We start from the raw sequence: 21,207 nt of genomic DNA on the forward strand, positions 1-21,207 counted from the left end.
GTTAATTGTGTTTATTAATGAAAAGTCAGTGAATAACATTGGTCAACTGGTAATATAAGACAATTCATATTTATTGAAACATAACACATTACAGGTATTTTACACATCTTTATTAACACATCAAATAAAGATTGAACTTTTTTTTTAAGTTTGTGTTAATTATTTCTGCAATAATCCTGAGACGATTGAAGTAGTATTGGTGATGAAACTATAATGATCTACGTTGGCAGATTAACGCAATTAAAGGTGATCTGACATAATCGAAAATAATTGGCACAATTTTATAACATGTAAATTAAAAAATAATTTGAATAATATTGTACATTAATAGAATTCCAGTTCAACGAGAGCAAACTTAACTTTATATTTACATTCCCAAAATCTTTATGACATCTGATGACTATTATATTACGTAATGAGAGGGCTTAACAGTAACGAGAGATTGTAAAACTTCACTTTTCCATTCAACAAATTCTCTCCCAATCTCGACAATATTTCCGCCCATTCTTTCGTGTCACTCTAGTAACATATATTATATTTTATGAGAGACGTTAATACAACTTTGGATACTGTACATATGAAATAGAAGCTCAAAAGGTATAAGACAACATATTGGCGTGACACTGAATTCTCATTGATCATCACTATTCCATTTGCTCCCGTCCTGTTGTTCCCAATTTTATTTTCATCCTCAATCAAATAATAAACAACTATTTTATCATAACCGAAATAATCTGATACCTCTCTCGTGCTTTGCATGGGATTCACCAATGATTGTCTAAAAAATCACGAGGCAAATAAATTTATTTAAAAAATGTTAAATTCTTCTTGAATAATATTTTCTAAAATACCTTCGATTCTAAAATCAATGAAATTCCATAAAAAATACATCGAAGAGTAGCATCTCTAATTAATGAGCATTTGTTACATAATTTTCATTATGATCGTGTATGGATCGCATCACTTTCAATCATTGAAACATTCCTAATTCTCTAATCATTATGTGATTGTGACTGACACAATCGAGACATGATTGAATTTTTTTTAATTTTGCAATTGAATAGTGTATGGTTCACAGATCACACTGACTTTCTATTCAACAACAATTATAGTAATAAGAAAAATCGATATGGATTGAAACGCCACAGATATGTTTCTGATAAAAAAAAAATTATCACGAATAATTATTACTATCCGGTGATATGAATCGTGTTTTTCGAGACACAGTTATTGAAGAGATAGCTACGTCATAAATTCTTTTATGCATAATGATCCCACATTGTCAGACTGAGCCGGAGCTCAAATAATCTCTTGCAATCGTTCATTATTTTTTGTTTACGTGGATGGATTGTGGAGGAAGGCAGATGCTGAGTTGAGGAGTCCAAGCCTCTGTTTCTGCTTACGTTGCTCCGTCATCTTAAAATAATTGTTTTTTTAATATACTCGTCTGAATAAATAAGGACAATCGTTTGAGGTGCAAGAATATTATCCCTTTGAATGCAATGGACTTCTCATAAAATTCAAAATATCAAAAACATTTCTTTCCCTCAGTCTCACAATCTCCTTAATATATCAAAATGCAACTTCAAACTTTCTTCACATCATACATCAATCAATAATCAAACTGCCACGACATGATTAAATTCATCTGATCCCCCCAAGATATCCCCTGATAAGTTGCCCTAATTATCAATATACATCTCCCCCTACCTGATCCCGAAGTTCGGTAAGTTGTTGTGACAGGCACTTAACCAACAGCTGAGTCGACTCCAACTGAGACTGAAGACTCCGCAATTCCACTTGCTCCCCCTCACCCTCATCAGCGGCCAGTGATTTAGCACGTAGCCTTGGAAACCAGTCGAGATTGCGATCCTGTTGAAGTACATAGAGCTTAGAATTAATAACCCCTGTCAATGAGCCAGCGAATCCAAAGCCCTACGAACTAATACCTTGACCATGGCGTACACGTACGACTCAGGACCCGTGAACTCCGTTGGATCCTTCACCTTAACAAGAACAATGAAGTAGAGATAATGCCACATATTGTGCTCATGTTTGATATGCTCCTCGAACGACACAGTTTTGTTATCGAATGCTGATCTATTCAATCCACAAATGAAGCACGTGTTTTTGAGAATCAACTCCTTCTGCTGTTTCTCAGACCTCAGATCCGCAAATGTATCGATTATCACACCGAAAATGAGATTGAGAACGATAATGATAACTACGAAGAAGAACAGAAGATCGTAAACAACTCTCGCTACGAACAGTGGTTCAGTGCTCGAGGGCGCCCTCAAGACATCTCCAATGCCTCCACCATTTCTCAATCCCTGATTCAAAGTCGTAACTATGCACATGACTAAGGAATCACATGCCCGCTCCTTCATCTCTCCTCCAACGCTCACCATCTCCGCTGATTCTTTCTCCTTCATCTCCTGGACGTACCTCGAGAGCGTCTCTGTAGCTTCGCAATTGCCCCCCGCCTCACAGGTGTTCTTACCCTGAACTTCAGAGACAATTTCCTCATCGACACCGACTAGAAAATCATCCTTGAAGAACATATACCCAATTATCGAGAACATGTACACAAGGATGAGTGCGAGAACAGCTGTCAGTATGATAGACCTCCCATTTCTGGTAACTGATCTGATGACGTTCAGGAGAGTCTCCTCACGGTAGACAACGTCGAACAGCAGAACAGAGTAGAAGAACGGATGCATGCATATCCCGAGGACACAGAACATGAGATACACCGCGTGATACCACAGTTCCACATTCGTTATTATCTGCTGGGCGCTTTTAGTCAAAGTACCTTGATTGCCGATGATACTGATCATATGGACAATTTTAAAAATAATTGTGGTGAACCCAAGGAGCATCAGAGTTGGTTCAGGACCGATCGAGAAGATTAATCTGAGGATTGTGGATGCTGCGAGCGTTCGAATTCCAGTAACTCTGGGCAGTGTCAGGACTATGGCGCCCGAGGACAGCATTACTGTCCAGATGAGTCCCGATAACTGAGGGATTATCAACTTAGGCACATTATCGACGAAGGGATAGAAGAAAGCAACGATAAGATTGATTAAAACAGCACAGTTGAATAGAAGGTTACTCCAGAGGGACATGTAGCTGCTCATCCAGAAGAGCATTGGCTGCCCTCGAAGTTTCTTCTGCCACTTCATCTCGTTAAACATGTCTTCGGTTCTCTCGAAGAAGTCTGACACCTTAGATCCCTGATCATCTCGTTCAGCTGTGTGCAGGACCTTCATTTTCGTGTCCAGGGTTATTAATTCACAAATCTCTGGGATGGGGAAGACAATTTGTTCGAGTGTCCTGTCATGTCGGACTATCTCGATCTGCGCTGTGTGGGTCGCGTAGTACTGCAGGGCTTTATTTATCTTAGGATCTGCATTATTTAACTCTGAGGGTCTTAACATGGTGGCTAGTTCTTTGTTGTGGTGGGCCAGTTGATGGCAGAGGATGTAAATATTGTGGCCTACCTCCTTGGGCGACACCCCCTCGTCACCATCCGTGGAAGCATCATCAGCGTCAGGATCGTCATCAATACTTTCCTGATGGAACGCTCTGCAGGCCACATCCACAAGCTGCTTGGGATTCATGTTGTAGAGAATTCTCTCAGCGTTTTCACTATCCCCTCTGCTCTCCATTATTGCCAACAATAATTTACTGGCGTTATTCTTCAATTCGAGAACCAGATCCATCCTCGTTTTTCCAAGGGGATTTATATCGTTCAGAATCAGAGCTGTGATAATGTCGAGCCCATTTGACTCGTGCGTAGCTATGCAGTTCTGATTGTCGTGGCAGGGGCCTTGGCAGTACTCAGTCAGGGTCTCTAAAGTCTGATTGATGAGAGCAACGTTATGTTCGTTTATGTATAAACCTAGGAGACCTAGACCACCAGTTGTAGACCCACAAATGCAGTCTAAAAACATCAATGTTTCGGATACGAGATTAAAGTTTGTCTTATTATTCTGATTGCGGAGGTAATTCTGCAAGTCTCTGTTGTGATTTTCGCAGAGAAGTTGGAGAAAACGCAGGATCGGCTGCATCACCAGGACTTTGGCACTGAGAAGACCCTCGTCACGCTCAGAACTTGCATTACCTCTGTGTCTGTCTAATTTCTCCGCCAACATGTCTTCCAGTGTGTAACCCAAGGCTGCGTTAGTTGATATGTCCTCACCCGAGGCTAAAATTCGTACGTTTGCGTAGGCTTGGGCCGTCAATGCCGCCGCCTGGTTCAACTCCTCCCGAAGTTCTTCAGTTATCACAATCCCATTGGGCTTCGTTGACAAACGCTTCTTCGAGATTTTCTCGAGTTCTTTATTTTGCTCTTTGTCCTCGTGGGCTTTTGCTGCTATGTCAGACGTGTTGACGGTCACCGTTGCCTTTATTTCTTGTTGAGAGTCTTTCATTTTTTCGTTGAAGACCTTGAAGAAGGACTGACTCAAATCGTCACCCATCAGCTTGGAGTAGACACTTTTTTGGATTATGGGATTGCCACCCTCGAGAAGAGCTATGCCCAATTCAACAGCCTCAACAAAAATGCTGGGTGAGTGGACGCTTTTTATCACGAGTTCTACGACCAAGTCGGAGGCACCCTCGCGGTCTAGGTGGCTCTGAACCTCGTGCAAAGTGCGGCCAGCTCGGCTGAGTAGTTTCGCTCCTGGACCGTGAGTTACAGAAGTCGAGGCGAGTACACCAATGTCCACGTGCTCAGTTTTCTGGAGGAAGCCTTTACCAAAGTAACGAATCAGTAGGTTGTTCCTCAAGGCCTCACCCTGTGGAAAAGAAGGCTCAATTGGTTTCGGTGTTAGGGAAAGGGATTGGCAGTCATGTACCAATACTGAGTAGCAGGGGGTGAAAATTTGATAGAAAATATTTCAATTTCAATTGAATTGTGGGAGTTCTGCACCCGGAGAAATGAACCTCCTGAATCAACTTAAAATCCTTATTTAATTATTCGTCATAGATTTATTCGCAACAAAATCGACCGATTACATGGAAGGACTAGTTCAATGTGAATAAAGAACTATTTTTGATAGATTAATCAATTATTCAATTGTTCACAAGTAAAAGGATTATCTAAATTAAAGGAACGTTGCTTTGCATGTTAAAGATTTTTCATTGAATTCAAATAAACAATTTCTCCGGGTGTGTGCATTTTAATCAGTTAAAAGGGGTATGTAGCAGAAAAAACCAAATGTAAAACGAAGATATAATATAATTATCGAAGCGGGAATCTAATTCTTTACTTTCAATTTCAATAGTAAAGTGATGAACAATATTCTACATTTAGCCAAAGATTGCACTATGCCATTAAAGACAATTATAACAGGAAATGGATAAATATCTCCTTCCAAAATTATCTTGCCAATAATTACAACACATGACAATGGCTAAAATATCATCCCGTCTCACCACTCCACTCCAATTCCAGATGAATATACCAAAATACAAAATATTGAATATTGCTAAAAATACGAGGTAAGTATTGGTACACCCTGCTCCTTGGCTAATAAAAAAATAATTAAATATTAGAGTCAATTAAATCACTAAAAGCTTCAGTACCGTAATCTCGATTTACATAATAAAATTCAAGCGTGCACTACAGCTTCATGCCGATCAAGCCTAATGATAAAAACTGCCCCAAATAATCTCTACATAATGGTCCTTCATAAATCAACAGATGAGACGACTATCCCATCTCACATTTATCAACCGTTCTCGTTCTATTATTTAAACTCATTTTGAGTCTACCAATCATCAATTTTTACCCGCTGCTGTTGAGTCATTTGATGAGATTGTAACTGATCATTAGTATCTGTTCCATGCCCCAAATCGTTCCCCCTCTCAGCATCCAATGCCGCTTCCACGACATCCTCAATTTCCTTAGCAGCATGAAAACACCTTTACCTACAGTTCTATTCTACGAAAAACCAATCTACTCACCAGAATTCCCAAAACACAAACATTTCCACGACATTTTCATATCTCATTAAAATTCTCAATATCAATGGACTTGTTCTTTTTATTCTCGTTATTTGTACTCTACTAATTGATGTTTTGAAAATAATGTCTAATTAATCTACTGAACTAAATGTGCGGTGTAACGAGTTGGGCACCCATAGAGCTTGTTAAAGTAGCATAAAGAAAGGAGCGTTCGTAAAGAGTATCTTATTGCAGTTATTCTAACAATTATTCAGCGCTGCTCCCAAGATGCTGTGAATTGCCGTAATCACTGATTCTCCATAAATTGTAATTTATCTGTTAATTATTGGTTTAATGAACGATATTTCGTGCAGATTATACTGTATTTTAATGCACAAACCTTCTCTCCGTATTCCGGATCTATGGCCATCATTTCACGAAGTGTTCTCAGCACTTTGACACAAAGTTTCTCCTCAGTCTCTTCGAGGAGTTTCTCGGTGTGTTTAATTAATCTGAGGAGTAAAGAGATCATTTATGCTCTTATTCCAGGATCAGATATAAATATTTTCCCTTACCTTCTGATAAACCCTCCATTTTCACATCTCTTTCGGGCATCAGTGCCCTGAGGAAAGAGCAATTCAGGTCGGTAGAGAATGTCCACGAGAAGGGAGAGCTCTGACTGCACGAGGGGCTTTAATTGCTCTTCCAAGAGGGAAACAATGTCCTGAAGCCCCTCGATTATACTTCTGTCCAGCCGCATCAACTGCTTCACATTGGTAATGATACCACGGCCATGAGCCATTAGTTACACTCATGCCATGAATATTCGAATGGAATTACTTCCATGAAGTCCTTTGATATTTATTCTTGACATTTGATAGGGGCTCTTTATATTCAAGATTTTTTTTAAAGCTTCTTATTTCATGTTATTTAACTAGTAGTCCGGTTTTTCATTCACAATAGGAATAGGCGTTTGGGGAGGAGTTATCATGAGGGTCTAAAAATGTGAACATATGCGAAATCAGTTCATGGAATAATCTAGTGACATCTCTTGAAAATTGTATTACTTTTTGTTTGAATTTTTTTGAGGACTTCAATTATAAATTAATATCTGGAAAAAATTTTATAAAAAACTTACCTGACTCTGACTTCGTTCGATCTTCGGTTGCTTGGCTGCCTGCAGCCACTTCGTGGTCTGTCTGCTGAGCATTGCAGCTTTGTTGAACATTACAGCCACTTGACACTCCAGATCTGTTGGTATTGCGATCCCTCGTCCCTTCGCTATACAATTGAAAGAATTCATTCAATATTAACACTTTGATTGATTAGAGCTGGTGTTTCGATTGGCTAAAGCACTCACCAACATCAGACAATGTTCTGATACAATTTTCGACATTGAATCTTTGCCCAGCATTCAACCAGGTGCACTGCGATACCTCGAAGGCTGCATGGAGCAACTGAACGAAAATCGGCTGTCTCGTCTGTTCAATTCGAAAGAATATTAATAAACAACCGAACAACATTCAAAAGTGAACATTGATAATGTGGAGAAGTCCAAATTAGTAGCGTGTCAACCAATTGGAAAGATTAATCCCACAATGTGTCATATTAACAAACTTTTAACAGTGACAACAGACAAGTGATATAAATTTCGATTAACACCGGGGATAAGGAGACATTTTTGTTCTTTTCATGCTCGTGTCAGTGGGTAAAACAATTTAGCGTGGTTTCTTGATGTGTTCTTTTTCTTCTGTGAAATGTTTTCTCATTTTTTCTTTTATTTTCTACTTACGGAGTCAGGGTCAATGTCGATGATCCTGTCGCACTCCTTCAGATTCCAAAACAGCCTGGCCTCGTGCAGGTGTTTCTATTAGTAAACCCAACCACCATACAGACCCAACGAATCAGAGCACCAATAGTATTTTTTTTCAATGTTCCGTTGAATCATATTAGCCAGCCGCAATACATGCCAAAAAACACAGATCATGCCACTGCCGAAATCAGCAATGTCCAAGTACACATCAAAAAATGGAAAATCGCTACGTACGAAAAAATTTCATGCCACACAAGAGAATCGTAGAGAATCCATGTCAAGGAATTCCTGTAGTAAATCTTTGAATGAAAAATGGCTAAGTAAAATTCTTTCGAACGTATGTTCTTAGTCTTTTCCAATAAATTAGAACAACTGCTAGCAATAGGAGCTTTTAAATAGCTGACAGCGGCTAATTACACTACTCGACGTTTTTGATGTGTGCTTGATTGACAGAAAACTTTGAATTATTGTCATGCAAAGCCAGTGGTGATAATGAATATCCATTACAGCTCCCTGTGGTTACCCAATTACTTTGAGAGAAAAAATCAATTGATACTTTTAGCAATTTCGTGTATTTACATTTTCAACAATTCGCTAATTGTCTATTAATCTATTTTTTTCATTTTGTATCGGTTTACCTCCAGCTTAACGTGGTTTGATTGAAATGCAAAAGATAATGGAAGTATGTAATCTTTTGCATGAGTATGGTCGAATGATAGTTATTGTTTTTTGTTAACACTACATCGTATAAGTTTAACGCATGCATTTCATCCCAGTTTGATTATTTTTCATTTTTAAGAATTGCCGAAGCTGATTTCTACGGTGGCATCACGTGTGGAACGAGCAGAACATGAGTGTTAATAGCCCCATTTCCATAATCGAACGAGACAAATTTCATTAGAGTTAGAATTCACTGCCAAATTTTTTCAGGCCAAATTTTATCCTACATGACTGCAATCTCAGTAATTGATAAAGCAAATGAATGGCAACATTTTCTGATAAAATAAAACTAAATGACAAATAGTTCGTTCAACGCTGATGTGGCTCCCGCGCCGTCACTATTATTCTACACGTTCGTTTTCACGCACATTCATTTTTAGTATTTGAGTGCTGTAATACCGGACATGACATGTAAATAGTAAATTCGGTGAATGTCTACTGTGAGTTTGTCAAACCACACATGTAACTGTGTCACAAATACTTTGTTGTTTTACATCAAACAAACATTTTCTAGTACCGAAGTACATTGGCCAATGCTCGTCATTTCATATTTTTACCAAAAAAGTTGGGGTTTTAAATTTCTGAATCTTGTTCTATAAATTATTTACCCTTTTGCACTCCCTCCCTATGCTTGATCCTAATTTCTTCACGGAATCCAAAAGATAAAAAATAAGTATTAGAAAGCGTACTGCGGCGATTACTAATTCCATTTTTCTCGCTGGTTTTATTTCCATTTTTTTATTTTCTCTTTTGTTCCACACGCGATAGGTAAAAATGCCAGCCTCAACTCCAGCATTCAACATTTTAAGACCTCCATTTTATCCCAATTAATGAATAACCAGTATTATTAATTCCGTTCGAAAGAGGGGAAACTAGAAAAATGACAAATACCTGAACTGTTGTGCTCTGATCCGAAAACGGGCTGCTGAAGAATGTAGTGATGATGTTCATAAGACAATTAGTGACATAATTCTCAAGAGCAACGTCTGCATGATTCCTGTCGTGAGTAGCGGCGGCGATGAGGCTCATATCAACAATGAACGCCTTTTCGAAGAGGGACCACATGTGATTAGACGTGTAGATCTCCTTCATCTCCACCTCTGTATCAATGTAGCAGTGATTGAGGAAATTGATGTAAGCTTCCTTGACTTCGGGGAGGCAATCAGGATGAGAGACCATGGCGACGATGTCGTCGAGCGGCAGCAGACTGTGGCATTTTATCTCTGTGTTGACGTTCTTTCCCATTGTGCAGCAAGCCAAGAGCTTCACCAGCTCTACATGATACTTCAATGGACTGCTCTCATCCATCCTCAGCCTCTCCGACCTCATCATCTCCACGAAGTGATTGAAGGACGCTCGATCGTTATAAAATACCAGAACATCCTCACCAGCTTGCACCAACTCCTGCATCACCATCTCCTGACACTTTCTTATGAACTGATTTTCAGCTTTAACTATTGTCTGCAGGAATTTCAAGTATTGCACATGTTTTCCATGTGTCTCTATGCAGTGGACGAAGTGCTGGATAACTTTGGCACTAACTTCGTTGCATAGGGTCGAGTTGTCCTGAAAGATACTGCAGACCGTCTGTGCCTCGCGTATTCCAGGATTCAGGAAGAGGTCGAGTTGCTTGTGAAGAAGAATCTGATTCTGTTGATTTCCAAGGCAAAAATTCTGGAGGAAATCGTGGGCGAGTCTCATCAACTCGTTCATCCTGATATCCTCTTTCACGTCGAAGGGCACTTGGAGGAGATCCAAGACGATTGTGTGGACTCCAACGTTCCTCAGAAGCCTCTGTTCGTGCTTGCGCGGCTTGACACCACCACCTGGGATACTCTGAATGCAGAGTTTATTCATTCGAATGAGGATCTGCTGGATTTTCCGGTATTCGTCTGCTTGGTCTGGATGCAAGGGCGGTCCCACGTCCAAGTCAATTGCTGAACCCTTTTTATCGGATGAAGATAATTGTGGAGGTGGCTTCCTGGGTGTTGCCCCAGCATCCTCTTCATCATCTTTTGCACTTTTCTTCTTCTTTCCTGTACTATGTTCTTCCGTCGATTTTGACTTGTATACCCATAATTCAGACTTTTCTACTGATTGGCGGAGCACATCGAGATCTGATTTTATTTGCTTGTAGGATTCCACGTCACTGTCAGATACCAGAAGTTGTACCTGTTTGAAAGCCTGGAGGACCTCTTGCCTTTGACTGAAGTGTCTGAATAATAGATGGAGGGCTCCTGACACCAATGGAGGGTAGTCATGCATGGCTAGGTGGAGGAGCACCCTCAGGAACGTTCTGCCACCCTGACCGTCAAGATCCAGAGCCACACACTCATCGCTGTAATATTTATTTAATTTTTTTCATCATTCATTGGGGGATAAATGGATTAGAATGTCATTAGAATTGTCCAAATTACATTCTCTCCATCATCAAAAATGGTGGTATTATATATGACCTCATGTTTACAATCAATCAACAGTCTCAACACTTCCACAATGAACGCCTCATAAAATTCGAATGTTCCTTAATTACCTGCTTCCGAATATCCCCTCGGCCTGCTGCCCGATTGACTCCAGATCAATTCCCTTCTGGCCGAGATTAACATCCCCTGAGGACTTCTCATTCTCATCGAATTCTTGCTTGAAGATGCTCAGAAGACAGGAGATTCTGTAGTCCAACCGCACGTCCAGAATAAACTGTAGTATTTCGATTATTTTTAATTTTGTGTCCATCACTAGAGGATATTCCTTCTTGGTGGAGGGCTTCGGTCGAGGAGAGGAACTCCCGGCTATCACCTGCCCTGCAGGCCCCAGGGTCAAAGAGGTCATCACCGCGCCCATATCGCCGATGCATCTCAGAACACCCCCTTCCGCTAATTTACATTTTTATCATTAAATTATAAATTTCATAAAAATGATACATTTGAAAAATGTTTATGAAAGAACTAAGCAACTTTCCTAAAAATTCCTCGTGAAAATTGGAACTCAACTCAAGTTGGAAATGCAGAAATGTGTAAAGTTGCGAAGTCTCCGATTGAAATTTCATAGACATTGCCCAGATTGTTTCATTAAATTTCCCTCATTTTTCTACTAAATCCTCACCTACGTAGAAGTCTACTAAAGCTTCTAAATCTACTTCCCCATCCACTACCATATACTACATCTACGATCTATGCACATAACAGATAGATGGTGATGACCATTAGCTGATAAACGCATACCTTTCGTATCAGCTTCCCTCTTTTCAGCTGAATGCAAATGTAGACAAGTCGGTTAGTAAACTATTGTTAAACTATTTCCGCAAATATCAATTTTCATTTAAATAGATACACGAAAAAAAATGAAATTTACTTCACAATAAAAAGACAACTGGTAATTCTCTCAAGGAGTTTTTGTCCAATAAATTTGTGTAGATAAGTAATAAATCTACGTAATAGTTTAACAGCATGATAAATCCGACGACTGATTAGTTAAACTTACAATCAATTTCACCTGTGGGTATCTTTCCATCGGTGTAATCGTTTTCAGAGACACAATCCAGAATACTCAATAGAGTTCTTGTTAATCTCAATAAGTCACTGAAGCTGTAGAATCCGAAGTATATTAAATCACGTGCCAACTTTACCACCTGAAAGTTGATGACAATAAGTTGAAGGGAGTATTGTAGTATGAAGAAATTAAAATGAATGTTATTTTAATAAGCTAATGATTACCTCGAAAGTCAGTTTATTTTGCTCCTGATCTCCAAACGACCACATTTTAGCCACAACGTTGCACAAATAATCCTCCACAAAAATAATAGTCTGACTGAATCTGGCTCTAACAGCCTCTTTATTCTCATCCGGCATTTTGTTAGTATCATAATCATTGATGCTCATCAACGAAGGGATCTCCGACCACAATCTGGCATATTTTACTGGTGTCACTTGCTCCTGAGGATCTCTGTCAACGTGCAGATGTAGCATGAGCCTACAGAATGAGGCTCTCAATTCATAAGGAACAGTTTCATCCTCCATGCACTTTAGAATCAAATCAATCCCCAAATGAGGTGATAAACTATTGAGCGCCAGGTACTGCCTGTTTAAGCACATATTGCTGAACAGATTCAACTGATGCCTGTAATAATCAAGAATAGCAGCGTCCTCGATGTTCCCCATTTTTGCACCCCTAGACAACTCCCCTAGTGACATTGATCTCTTCCCATTGTTCCACACTAAGAGTACCTCCAACTCTTCTAAAATTGTTATCCTAGCCTCTTCATTCTCATGCCTCTCATCCAATTCCTCTTCAACTTCAACCTGAGTCTTGAACATTCTAGTCTCAATCAATATGTCCTTATTCTTCTCACTGAGCACGCTCTTGCAGATGAGTTCTTGAGTGACAGCAATGGCTTTCTTATTCGATATGCAAAGATCAGACAGATAATCAAGAAATCGAGACTCCCAGGTAAACATGTTTTTTCGGACTAGACCGACAAAAGTCTCGATCTCTGCAGCGGTTATGTGTTTCTCCAGAAGCTTTCTGTTATTGTGCAGCAAAGCTGTGATGGTATCCTCAGCGAGAATGTCGTACCCTATCTGCTTCTGCATAAATGCAAAGTGTTTTGCTATGTACTCCTGATTCTTTCGATAATCCTGCTGGGAGAGTCGGAGAATCCTATAGCACAATCTAAACATGTACTTGTAGGGTGCATGCCTGGGATCATTCAGTTCCTCAATCCTCAAGAAGGGTCCCTCACCGGCAGCTGATTCCAAAAATGGTGCCTGAAGAATTTTAAATAACTGCCCCAGAATGTACTGCTCCCTCAATAATTTCTGTCGGTCTCTCACTGCATTTGTCACTATCAATTCGAGTGCCTCAGACTTATTCTGCTCGTTCTCCAGTCCCGCAATGAAATAAACAATGTCCTGAAGTAGACTGGTGACAGCACGTCTCTCATTATGTGATATTGTCCCCCTCTCCAATTTTCCACTTATCGCGGCAAGTACTTTGCATGCGTCGTTAGCGAAATCAAGATCACGGACTTCAACTGGGGAGACTGATCGCAGGGCAAAGGCCTCCTTGTCTTCCTTGTTGATGGCACAACCCACCTTTGACATCACTGGCTTCTCATCATCCTTGTCTATGGGTACACTAGTGGAATGCACCCAGGTGTTGGTGCAGATATGGTGGAGTCGGACGAAGGACGATTGCGGCACCAGGCTGTCACCTCTCGTCAAGGTTGTGGGATCCAACTCGAAGAGAGAACTTATCTCGTTGCTGTGGGGAACTGACACCAAGCGGTAGACAGCACCCGGTGGCTCGCGTTTTCCTTTTATCGTCTCTCGAGGCTCATCCGTATCGATTTCAGCTGCTAGATACTGCCCCGTGGCTAAATGCTTGAATCTAAATAAGGAGTTCCAATGGCCAGCACCTCCTCTACAGGGATCGTGCTGCACTACCTCCACCTCCCACAGGGCTTTACTGCTGGTAGCAGCTGTTGCGCTAGTTCTACCCGTTGTTCTTAGAAAGACGTGCTGCTTTTTCTTGTACTCGTCCATCGTCAAAAACTTCTCTTGCTCAGCGTGAAAGAGTCTCACCACGTCTCCCCCTTTGAGAATCTCCTCTTGATTCTCTCTGTGCTCCATGAATAGCGTCACTTTCCAGGAGGTAGAAGCATTGACAACGTTCACCTCTTTGCAACCCGGATTGTCACTCAATTCGTAGTTCGCTGCTACATGCAGACCCTGCCTGCCTGCGTTAACAGGCTCCATTATCACTTTGTCACCGACCACAACGCTGTCACCATCGCTCCGCAGCTTGTAGAAGGGCATTATGTATAGCCAGGAACCCTCGTTACCATTGGCATCCAGATAGACCCTCATCGCATTCTTCTCGAGTAAAGCCGGCAATCTCTTGTTTACTGTCAAGAATTTGTTTGACTTGAGGTGCAGCAGCTGCAATATTCAAGATTCTTTTTGAAGTTTCGGAGTATTTGCTCTGCGATTTTTGAGAGTTCCTCGATAATTTATTTATTTAGGTATTAATAGTAAAGTGAAGGAACGCAATAAATGAGTTCTGTGAAAATCACTTCAGGAATGTCTTCACTCTAATGGATATTATAGCTTCGTCTCTAAGAAGTTTATTTAAAAAATCAAGAAAATTCTCTTGGATTTCTGTGGAGCGAAATATGTGTAGTAGAAATAATTTTACAAAAACAATCAGTCTATTGATTTGGGTTTTCGTAGGAAGAAGTCGGCGAGCGAAATGATAAACATTGCAACCAAAGACTTCCAACGAAAAACTATTTCAATGGAATGAATGGTATAGAAAGGCTGAGTTTTATTAGTTTGTTCTGTACAATAATTCCCATTGAACTTTGCAACAGAAATGTAAATATGTAGACGAACTGCCGAAATTAAACCTCATTTTCCAAAAAACTAAAAAAAGTCAATAGAAATGAAACAGAGGTTTTTCTGCGTAGTGCAAAAAATCGTTCTCTCTGCCAAGAGTTTATTGACTCAGTAAACATGGTGTTTTCTCGGGAATTACCTGCACAACATTGCCATAAGAGACAACCGTCCCAAGCAACTTCTTATTTTCCGTTTCATTCTGCTTCTTCTCAATTTCAGCTGCATGATGAAGTCGTTTTAATAGGACGGCATCAGTCGATGAGCTTCCGCTCTGTTTTGCTGCTCTCCAGAACTGCTTCTGGGCGGAATACCGGTTCATGGGACATATTTTGAAGAGGCAGTCTAATGAGAATAAGATAAATGGTGAGTGAGCTCGAGCTATTTATTCAATTTCACTAAAAATAGAAAGAGATTACCTCTGAATTTTTTTGGCGGATTCGATAAGTCTCCAGCCTCAGGGCATACGACGCATCTGTCGTCGACCAATCTGTGGAGATTTTTTGATTTTTTTAATGTGGAAACCTTGGAGTGAATTATTATTCAGAGAAAAAAAATACTGGATTCACGGTGCTACGGATGCTTATTTATCCTGCCTACGGCCTTGGGCATATCGTAAGCTGATTGTAAGCAGAAAATATGGAACGCGGGGTATGAATACGATGAATACAATGGCTTTATTTTAACACTCTCAATATCACTTTGTCTTAATATTTGAAACTGCCAGGCGAAGTATTTAGAAAATAATGAGGATGGATAGTTAACATTGGGAGATGAAGTCATATTGTTGCTGGGCAAACTGGCTGTAGAGGTGGAGATTATTGATCAAAATATCTGTTACACCAACAAATCTTTTGGTAAAATTTGAAGGACTTTGCATCGTTGAAAATTGAAATATTGATGAAAACGTCGATGAAACGTGGTCGAATTCACGAAACTGCAGATTCCTGTGTAGCTATTTAATAATATAATAACATTTTTATCGAGTATTCATTGGAATTTCTGAATTTTTACCCCATCGGTCAATGAATAGTGAGTGTAATTCTCCAATGATTCGTAAAACCGAAATGGAAATCGAATTCCAGTCTTAAAGGGCTTATGAAATAGAAGAATGGTGAAGCCTTTGGACGAGTTAATGGCATCCGAGGTAAAGACCTCCCAGAACATTTGAAATGTTGGCCCAGGCACCGACGCTGGATCGATATTAGAGTGTCATCTGGCCGGGTTACAAAGCGTAATAAGGAAAAAAAGAAATAAGCCTCTCTAGTGCATCATAAAATGAAAAAAAATGCTGAAGAATCTTCGGCAAAAAACTCGTACAAATCCATTAAACCAAATCAGATTGAGAATACCACTTTTTATGCTCAGTTATGTGTATAAAGCCGCTCTATTGGAATGCCAGAGGGAAAATAAAAAATTTGATTATATCGTCAATCACTCGAGGAAATTTGTCTGTCGGTTTCCTCGTAGTGACAGGTCAGTGAGCATTTGCATTTCGACGTTTCATCGATTTCCCTAGCTGTCAAACCGAGCGAAACCCTTCGCAAGGTGGAACTATCTGTCCTCTATGGGCAAATGAGTTTGTGAAAAAATGAAGAATAAAAGGGAAGACGTTGGTGGAGTGATTTGATGCTAATGCGATTGCATTTAGGCGTCATGCGCTAGTGGTTTCAAGTCATGTGCAATGACCGTCCCTTTACCAAGGCTGCGGTAATTACTGTTCTGTAATGTACTGTAAACCACAGGGTATTGGAAGAATTTGAAAGATATTCAAATAAAATTATGGAGAAATATCTTAAATGTTATGCGAAATTGATTGTGAACTTAAAGAAAATTGCATTACAGTTGATTTCGAATTTTCAACGAGGACATGAGTATTCAATTTTCAAAATCTCCATTGATTTTTCAAGAAGATTTTGAATGCCACGAAAGTAGCGGATAAAAATTTCCAAGAAATGTCGGATATTATTCCATAATTTCCCATAAAAAAATCATACGTTGTTAATTATATAAATACATCACTCTTTCGCTCCAAACTCAAAATGCCACTGAAGATAAATGAGACTAGAATAATAAAACTGGAATCGATAATGAAAATACAGCGTCAAGGTGATGATGTTATTTCCAGCTCGTGAACTCTATCAGCCAGAGGGGGAAAAAATAATTTTTAAAAATTAAACTGCAATTTGTACGCGTCCGGAAGTACTGGAAAGTGGGCTTATGCACTCGGACGAAGAAATACGAGGTATATTTCGTCACACAGACGTTATCCACAAGCCCGAGATCATTAAGAATAATTGAAAAGGGAAGTGGAGCTTGAGTAAAGAGTGAAATTTATTTGAGAATGACTTTATATTTAGATGGAGTCATTAATCCAGAAATAAGACATTGCGAATTTCTATCAGTGCCCGTCATATGGAAAATCCCATAACACGATTCTACTGGGAATATCTATTTTATTCTGATAGCACAATATCTCGGCTCTATAAAAATACTGTAACGGGTTTGTATTATGGTCTTTTTAACCCTCCATCTGCACGTGCGTTGAGCCTTCAACTTCATCGGTCCGCACTACGGTTTTATGTACAGTAGGGCGATATGACAAAGTACATGGACAACTTTGTATTTTTTTTTTGCATCAACCGATGGGTATAAAAATAAACACTGGGGTTACCTAGAGGAAAAATCCAGTTGCTCGTCATTTTTCAGTTTCATTCCACGGTACAGAGAATACCGAGTGGATAGAAAAACCGGTGGGTAATGTGACACCCGAGGATTGTTTCGGAATTACGTATTTCTTTCGTAAATCATAGCCATCGTTTTTTATCCCGAGAGATGCGATTTAATAACGAGATGTAGGAGGGTACTGATGACTGCTATGTGCAGAGAATTGATTTCGACTCGTTTCAATTGTTTGGGGAGCATTTGGGGTCAACTTGGGGGAATTGAGAAGGATAATTGTGGCATTTATGTCTCAACATACAGAAACTGTGTGGGGAAGAAAACGTTCCTGGGTGTATTATTCTCTTGAGCTGAGAAAATGGCCATTTTTCATGATTGCCATGAAATATCCCTGAACGAAAAAAATACTCTCACATCGAATTTACTATTCTCGCCCCAATAATTTTCGCCCCAAACGCTTCCAAAAATCGATAACTTTCTCAGTATAATACATTCAAAGTACTCAAAGTGTTTTCCCAACGCTATCAAAAGGGAATCTTGAATCCCATCATCGTTAAGTACCGGTCTGCCGCCTTCCCCACACGTGAGACCCTCTCCCAGAAATCATTATGATCACTCTCCATCACCTACCCCAGAGTCGATAAAAATCCGGAGACGTTGCCCTCGGCATAGAGGCTGACAATATCCCCCAGGTGCAGAAAACTCGCCGAGCCGAGGATCTCCCCCATTTCGAAGCTGGTAGCCAGAGTTGTTCACGTGAATTCAGGACCGTGCAGGCCCCTCAGACCAGTGCATCATTCATTATATCTGTAGAATAAAATCATGAAACATAATAAAGAATTGAACACGATCAAGTTCTCCAGCGATGCTACCCCGAGGCCAAGATGTAGGTCAAATCGATCCACTGATAGCGTGTCATATCATCTATCCTCTGAGGGAGCAACACCAGGGGGGATGAATCGTTGTTTATAATTATCAAGGGAATAGGGGAGCAACTTATTGATCCTTATTGCGGTGAAAAATAAAATAAAGTCATTGGATGAAAATCCAATCACCCCTTAACCTTTTGCTGAGTAAAAATAGGGGTTGGTTTATCGTTCCATAAGATAAATATTTAAAAAATGAAATCACGCACGAAAAAAATTGATAGATAAAATTTGTTAATTGCATATTGTAGACAACATTTTTTTCGGAGACATTTGCTATAGAGATAACTCAGTTCAAATTTTCTTTATTATTATCTTTTATTCAATCAAAAAAAATTAAAAATTTGTAAAATATAATTCCACTGATTATTTATCTAGAATTGCTCAACATGGCATAGAACAATCAACCGAATTTAATATTTATTTCTACAATTTTTTTCGTCTGCGATATGACTTTCGAGTTCGTAAACATGGTCAGAACAGTCGGCTTGACATTTCCTTTACTGACTAATTTATGTTAATTATGCTGTGGGATTAACGACGAATTGAGAAACGTCGTAACATCTCTCATCCATAATGCCATTTTTGATAGCGAGTGATAACGAGATTGATAAGTCTATTCAAACTACACCGCATAGTTCGATCATAATAAACTCCTCTCGGTCACTGACATTTTTTTCGAATTACGCAACACGATTGTGTACACGTGAGTCCCGCCGGATATTTCGTGTTTTTTTTTATCACATATAATACCACAAGTGGTTCAAAATTATCGAATATTTCCCGATAGATTCGTTGCAAACAAATGAAGGAGTCAAGTTTTTCAGGCTAAAAAATCACGAGTGCGAAGCACGAGTGATTTTTCCTGAAAAACTTGACGACTTCATTTGTATGCAGGGAACCTAGAGGGAAATATTCTATAATTTTGAAGCTCGAGTGGTATTCAGGGGATTATTTTTCCTATCCAAATTTCGGCCAAGAGAATTGTGCCATGACATGAAAAGAGGTTTATTTGGTTAAGTGTCGTTTGTTTACCAAAATATTCAAAAAATTATCGCTGATATTCGAGGTAGGCTATACAAAATATCAACAAATGGTGCAATTCTATTGGCTGAAATTTGGGTGGGAAAAATAATCTGCATTATTTTCATTGTGTCATCAACAAATTAAGGAATATGGAGTTTCAGCGTGATAAAACTTCAGTGTGAATTAAACTCCACTTGAATTACTCTCGCATTTCGGTATTAATTAAAGCACAACGGATGCTGAACAATAGAGTATTGGAAACAATCGGTGCCCTAGACAGTTCTATTGTCACAACGAACAGACACTGAAGAGTTATTATCGAACAATCATCGTGCAAGTTCAACGAGACACCGATAATTCTGAGCACTTCGTACACAACTAGAGATCTGTAAATGAGAGATTCAATTAAAAAAAGTTTAGAAATGTATAATCTGTTGAAAATCACGTACAAGCACTTTTACACATTTGACGAATAACTTCCTCTCGAGCTCTCTGACCCTTAAACCTTCATAAATCCCCCGAATTCCTCAAGTTCCCTCTTCCCGAGAATCGGGACTTTCCGTCTGATTAAAACTTTCCGTTTTCACTCTCAGTAGTAAAAGTAAAACCGCCGAACCAATACCGAATTTTCTACTCACCGCGACATTCCTCAACACCTCACGCTTCATTTCTACATACGTCAATAACAACGTATGAATGGAAGTGAATAAAAAATCATCAGGCGATGCGAATGCACTGTCACATGAGAAACTTGGATGGTAAAAAAAAAAATGTCGACCTCCTTTGGTCTTTTTACTTTGACCGATGGACTCTTTTTCTCTCAGTTTTCGTAATGCTATACCGGCGTGTCAACGAAGGGCCTTAACTACTTGTCCGCTCATTTTTTTCCCTCTCTCCTGCAGCGGCCAGTGGTTTTTTTTTTTTTTGAAGAATTATTAGAAGTCTCAACGTATATTCAAACGTACGTCTACGTGTTATTCCCCTTCCTTCTTTCATATCTCGAAATGTCTTACCGAGGCCGTACATTTGACACGGTGAATTCAAAATTCAATATGATTTTTCCTCGCTAGTCTATCAATTTTTCTTTTTCCTTGAATTACGATCAATTATTAACACGTTTTTCATTAGCCATTCGCGGTTCCGCGTACTCGGCGCTGATTTATGTTTATCACCTTGAATAACTCACACATTGACGGAGAGATAAACAGAAAGTAAATTGCATTTGAAAGGAAGTGCAGAGATACAGGTTTTGCTATGTCAAGGAATTTCAAGTTTATGCTGACACTAACCATACGGTGGTCCCGACATTACTGGGTGAACCGTGAACGTGGTGGCTCCAAGCTGCTCCAGCAGTTGTCGGTGGGGGGAAGTTGATGATCAGGGGAAGAGAGAGGGATACGTTCCAGTGACACCAGCGGTCGATTCTAGAGATTTAAAATTTAAAATACCAGAGGGGGTCTTGTTCGGAGAATTCGAACTTCCTGGGAACGTATTTTCAAAATATCGAAATCTCCTTCATCAAAGAAGTCTATAGAGTTTTTAAGAATTTTTATGTTACGTTGTTATATATGTGATATATTTGAATTTGAGCATAGGGCTGAATTTTCCCTTTATTTCATGGAAAATAACACATTAAGTTGCATATAAACAAAATTTTGAAAACCCAATTCCAAAGCGAAGGAGAAAAATAATTTCTAGGAAT

The 21,207-nt window shown here is 39.5% G+C and overlaps 1 protein-coding gene across 17 annotated transcripts; it reads right to left on the reverse strand.

Annotated features, from left to right (window-relative positions):
• Window positions 1–42: 42 nt before the first annotated feature.
• LOC135172676 (inositol 1,4,5-trisphosphate receptor) lies at window positions 43–20,822 on the reverse strand. 17 transcript variants are annotated; one of them, XM_064138903.1, is made up of 18 exons: window positions 20,692–20,822; window positions 18,184–18,360; window positions 15,291–15,361; window positions 15,014–15,216; window positions 12,196–14,418; window positions 11,963–12,110; window positions 11,704–11,730; window positions 11,016–11,355; window positions 9,374–10,820; window positions 7,742–7,816; window positions 7,310–7,430; window positions 7,088–7,230; window positions 6,525–6,715; window positions 6,350–6,461; window positions 5,796–5,909; window positions 1,950–4,799; window positions 1,711–1,872; window positions 43–1,416 (listed from the first exon to the last, which is right to left on the reverse strand). In XM_064138903.1, the coding sequence occupies exons 2-18, from the start codon at window positions 18,279–18,281 to the stop codon at window positions 1,336–1,338; spliced, it is 8,406 nt and encodes a 2,801-aa protein (XP_063994973.1). In that variant the 5' UTR covers window positions 18,282–18,360; window positions 20,692–20,822; the 3' UTR covers window positions 43–1,335. The 17 variants fall into 17 exon arrangements, with proteins under 17 accessions (XP_063994973.1, XP_063994976.1, XP_063994974.1 ...); XM_064138906.1 differs by having other exon boundaries at window positions 20,795–20,813; XM_064138904.1 differs by having other exon boundaries at window positions 20,519–20,807.
• Between the last annotated feature and the right edge of the window lie 385 nt (window positions 20,823–21,207).

The sequence above is a fragment of the Diachasmimorpha longicaudata genome, chromosome 2 (assembly GCF_034640455.1).
Source record: "Diachasmimorpha longicaudata isolate KC_UGA_2023 chromosome 2, iyDiaLong2, whole genome shotgun sequence".
Lineage (NCBI taxonomy): Eukaryota > Metazoa > Arthropoda > Insecta > Hymenoptera > Braconidae > Diachasmimorpha > Diachasmimorpha longicaudata.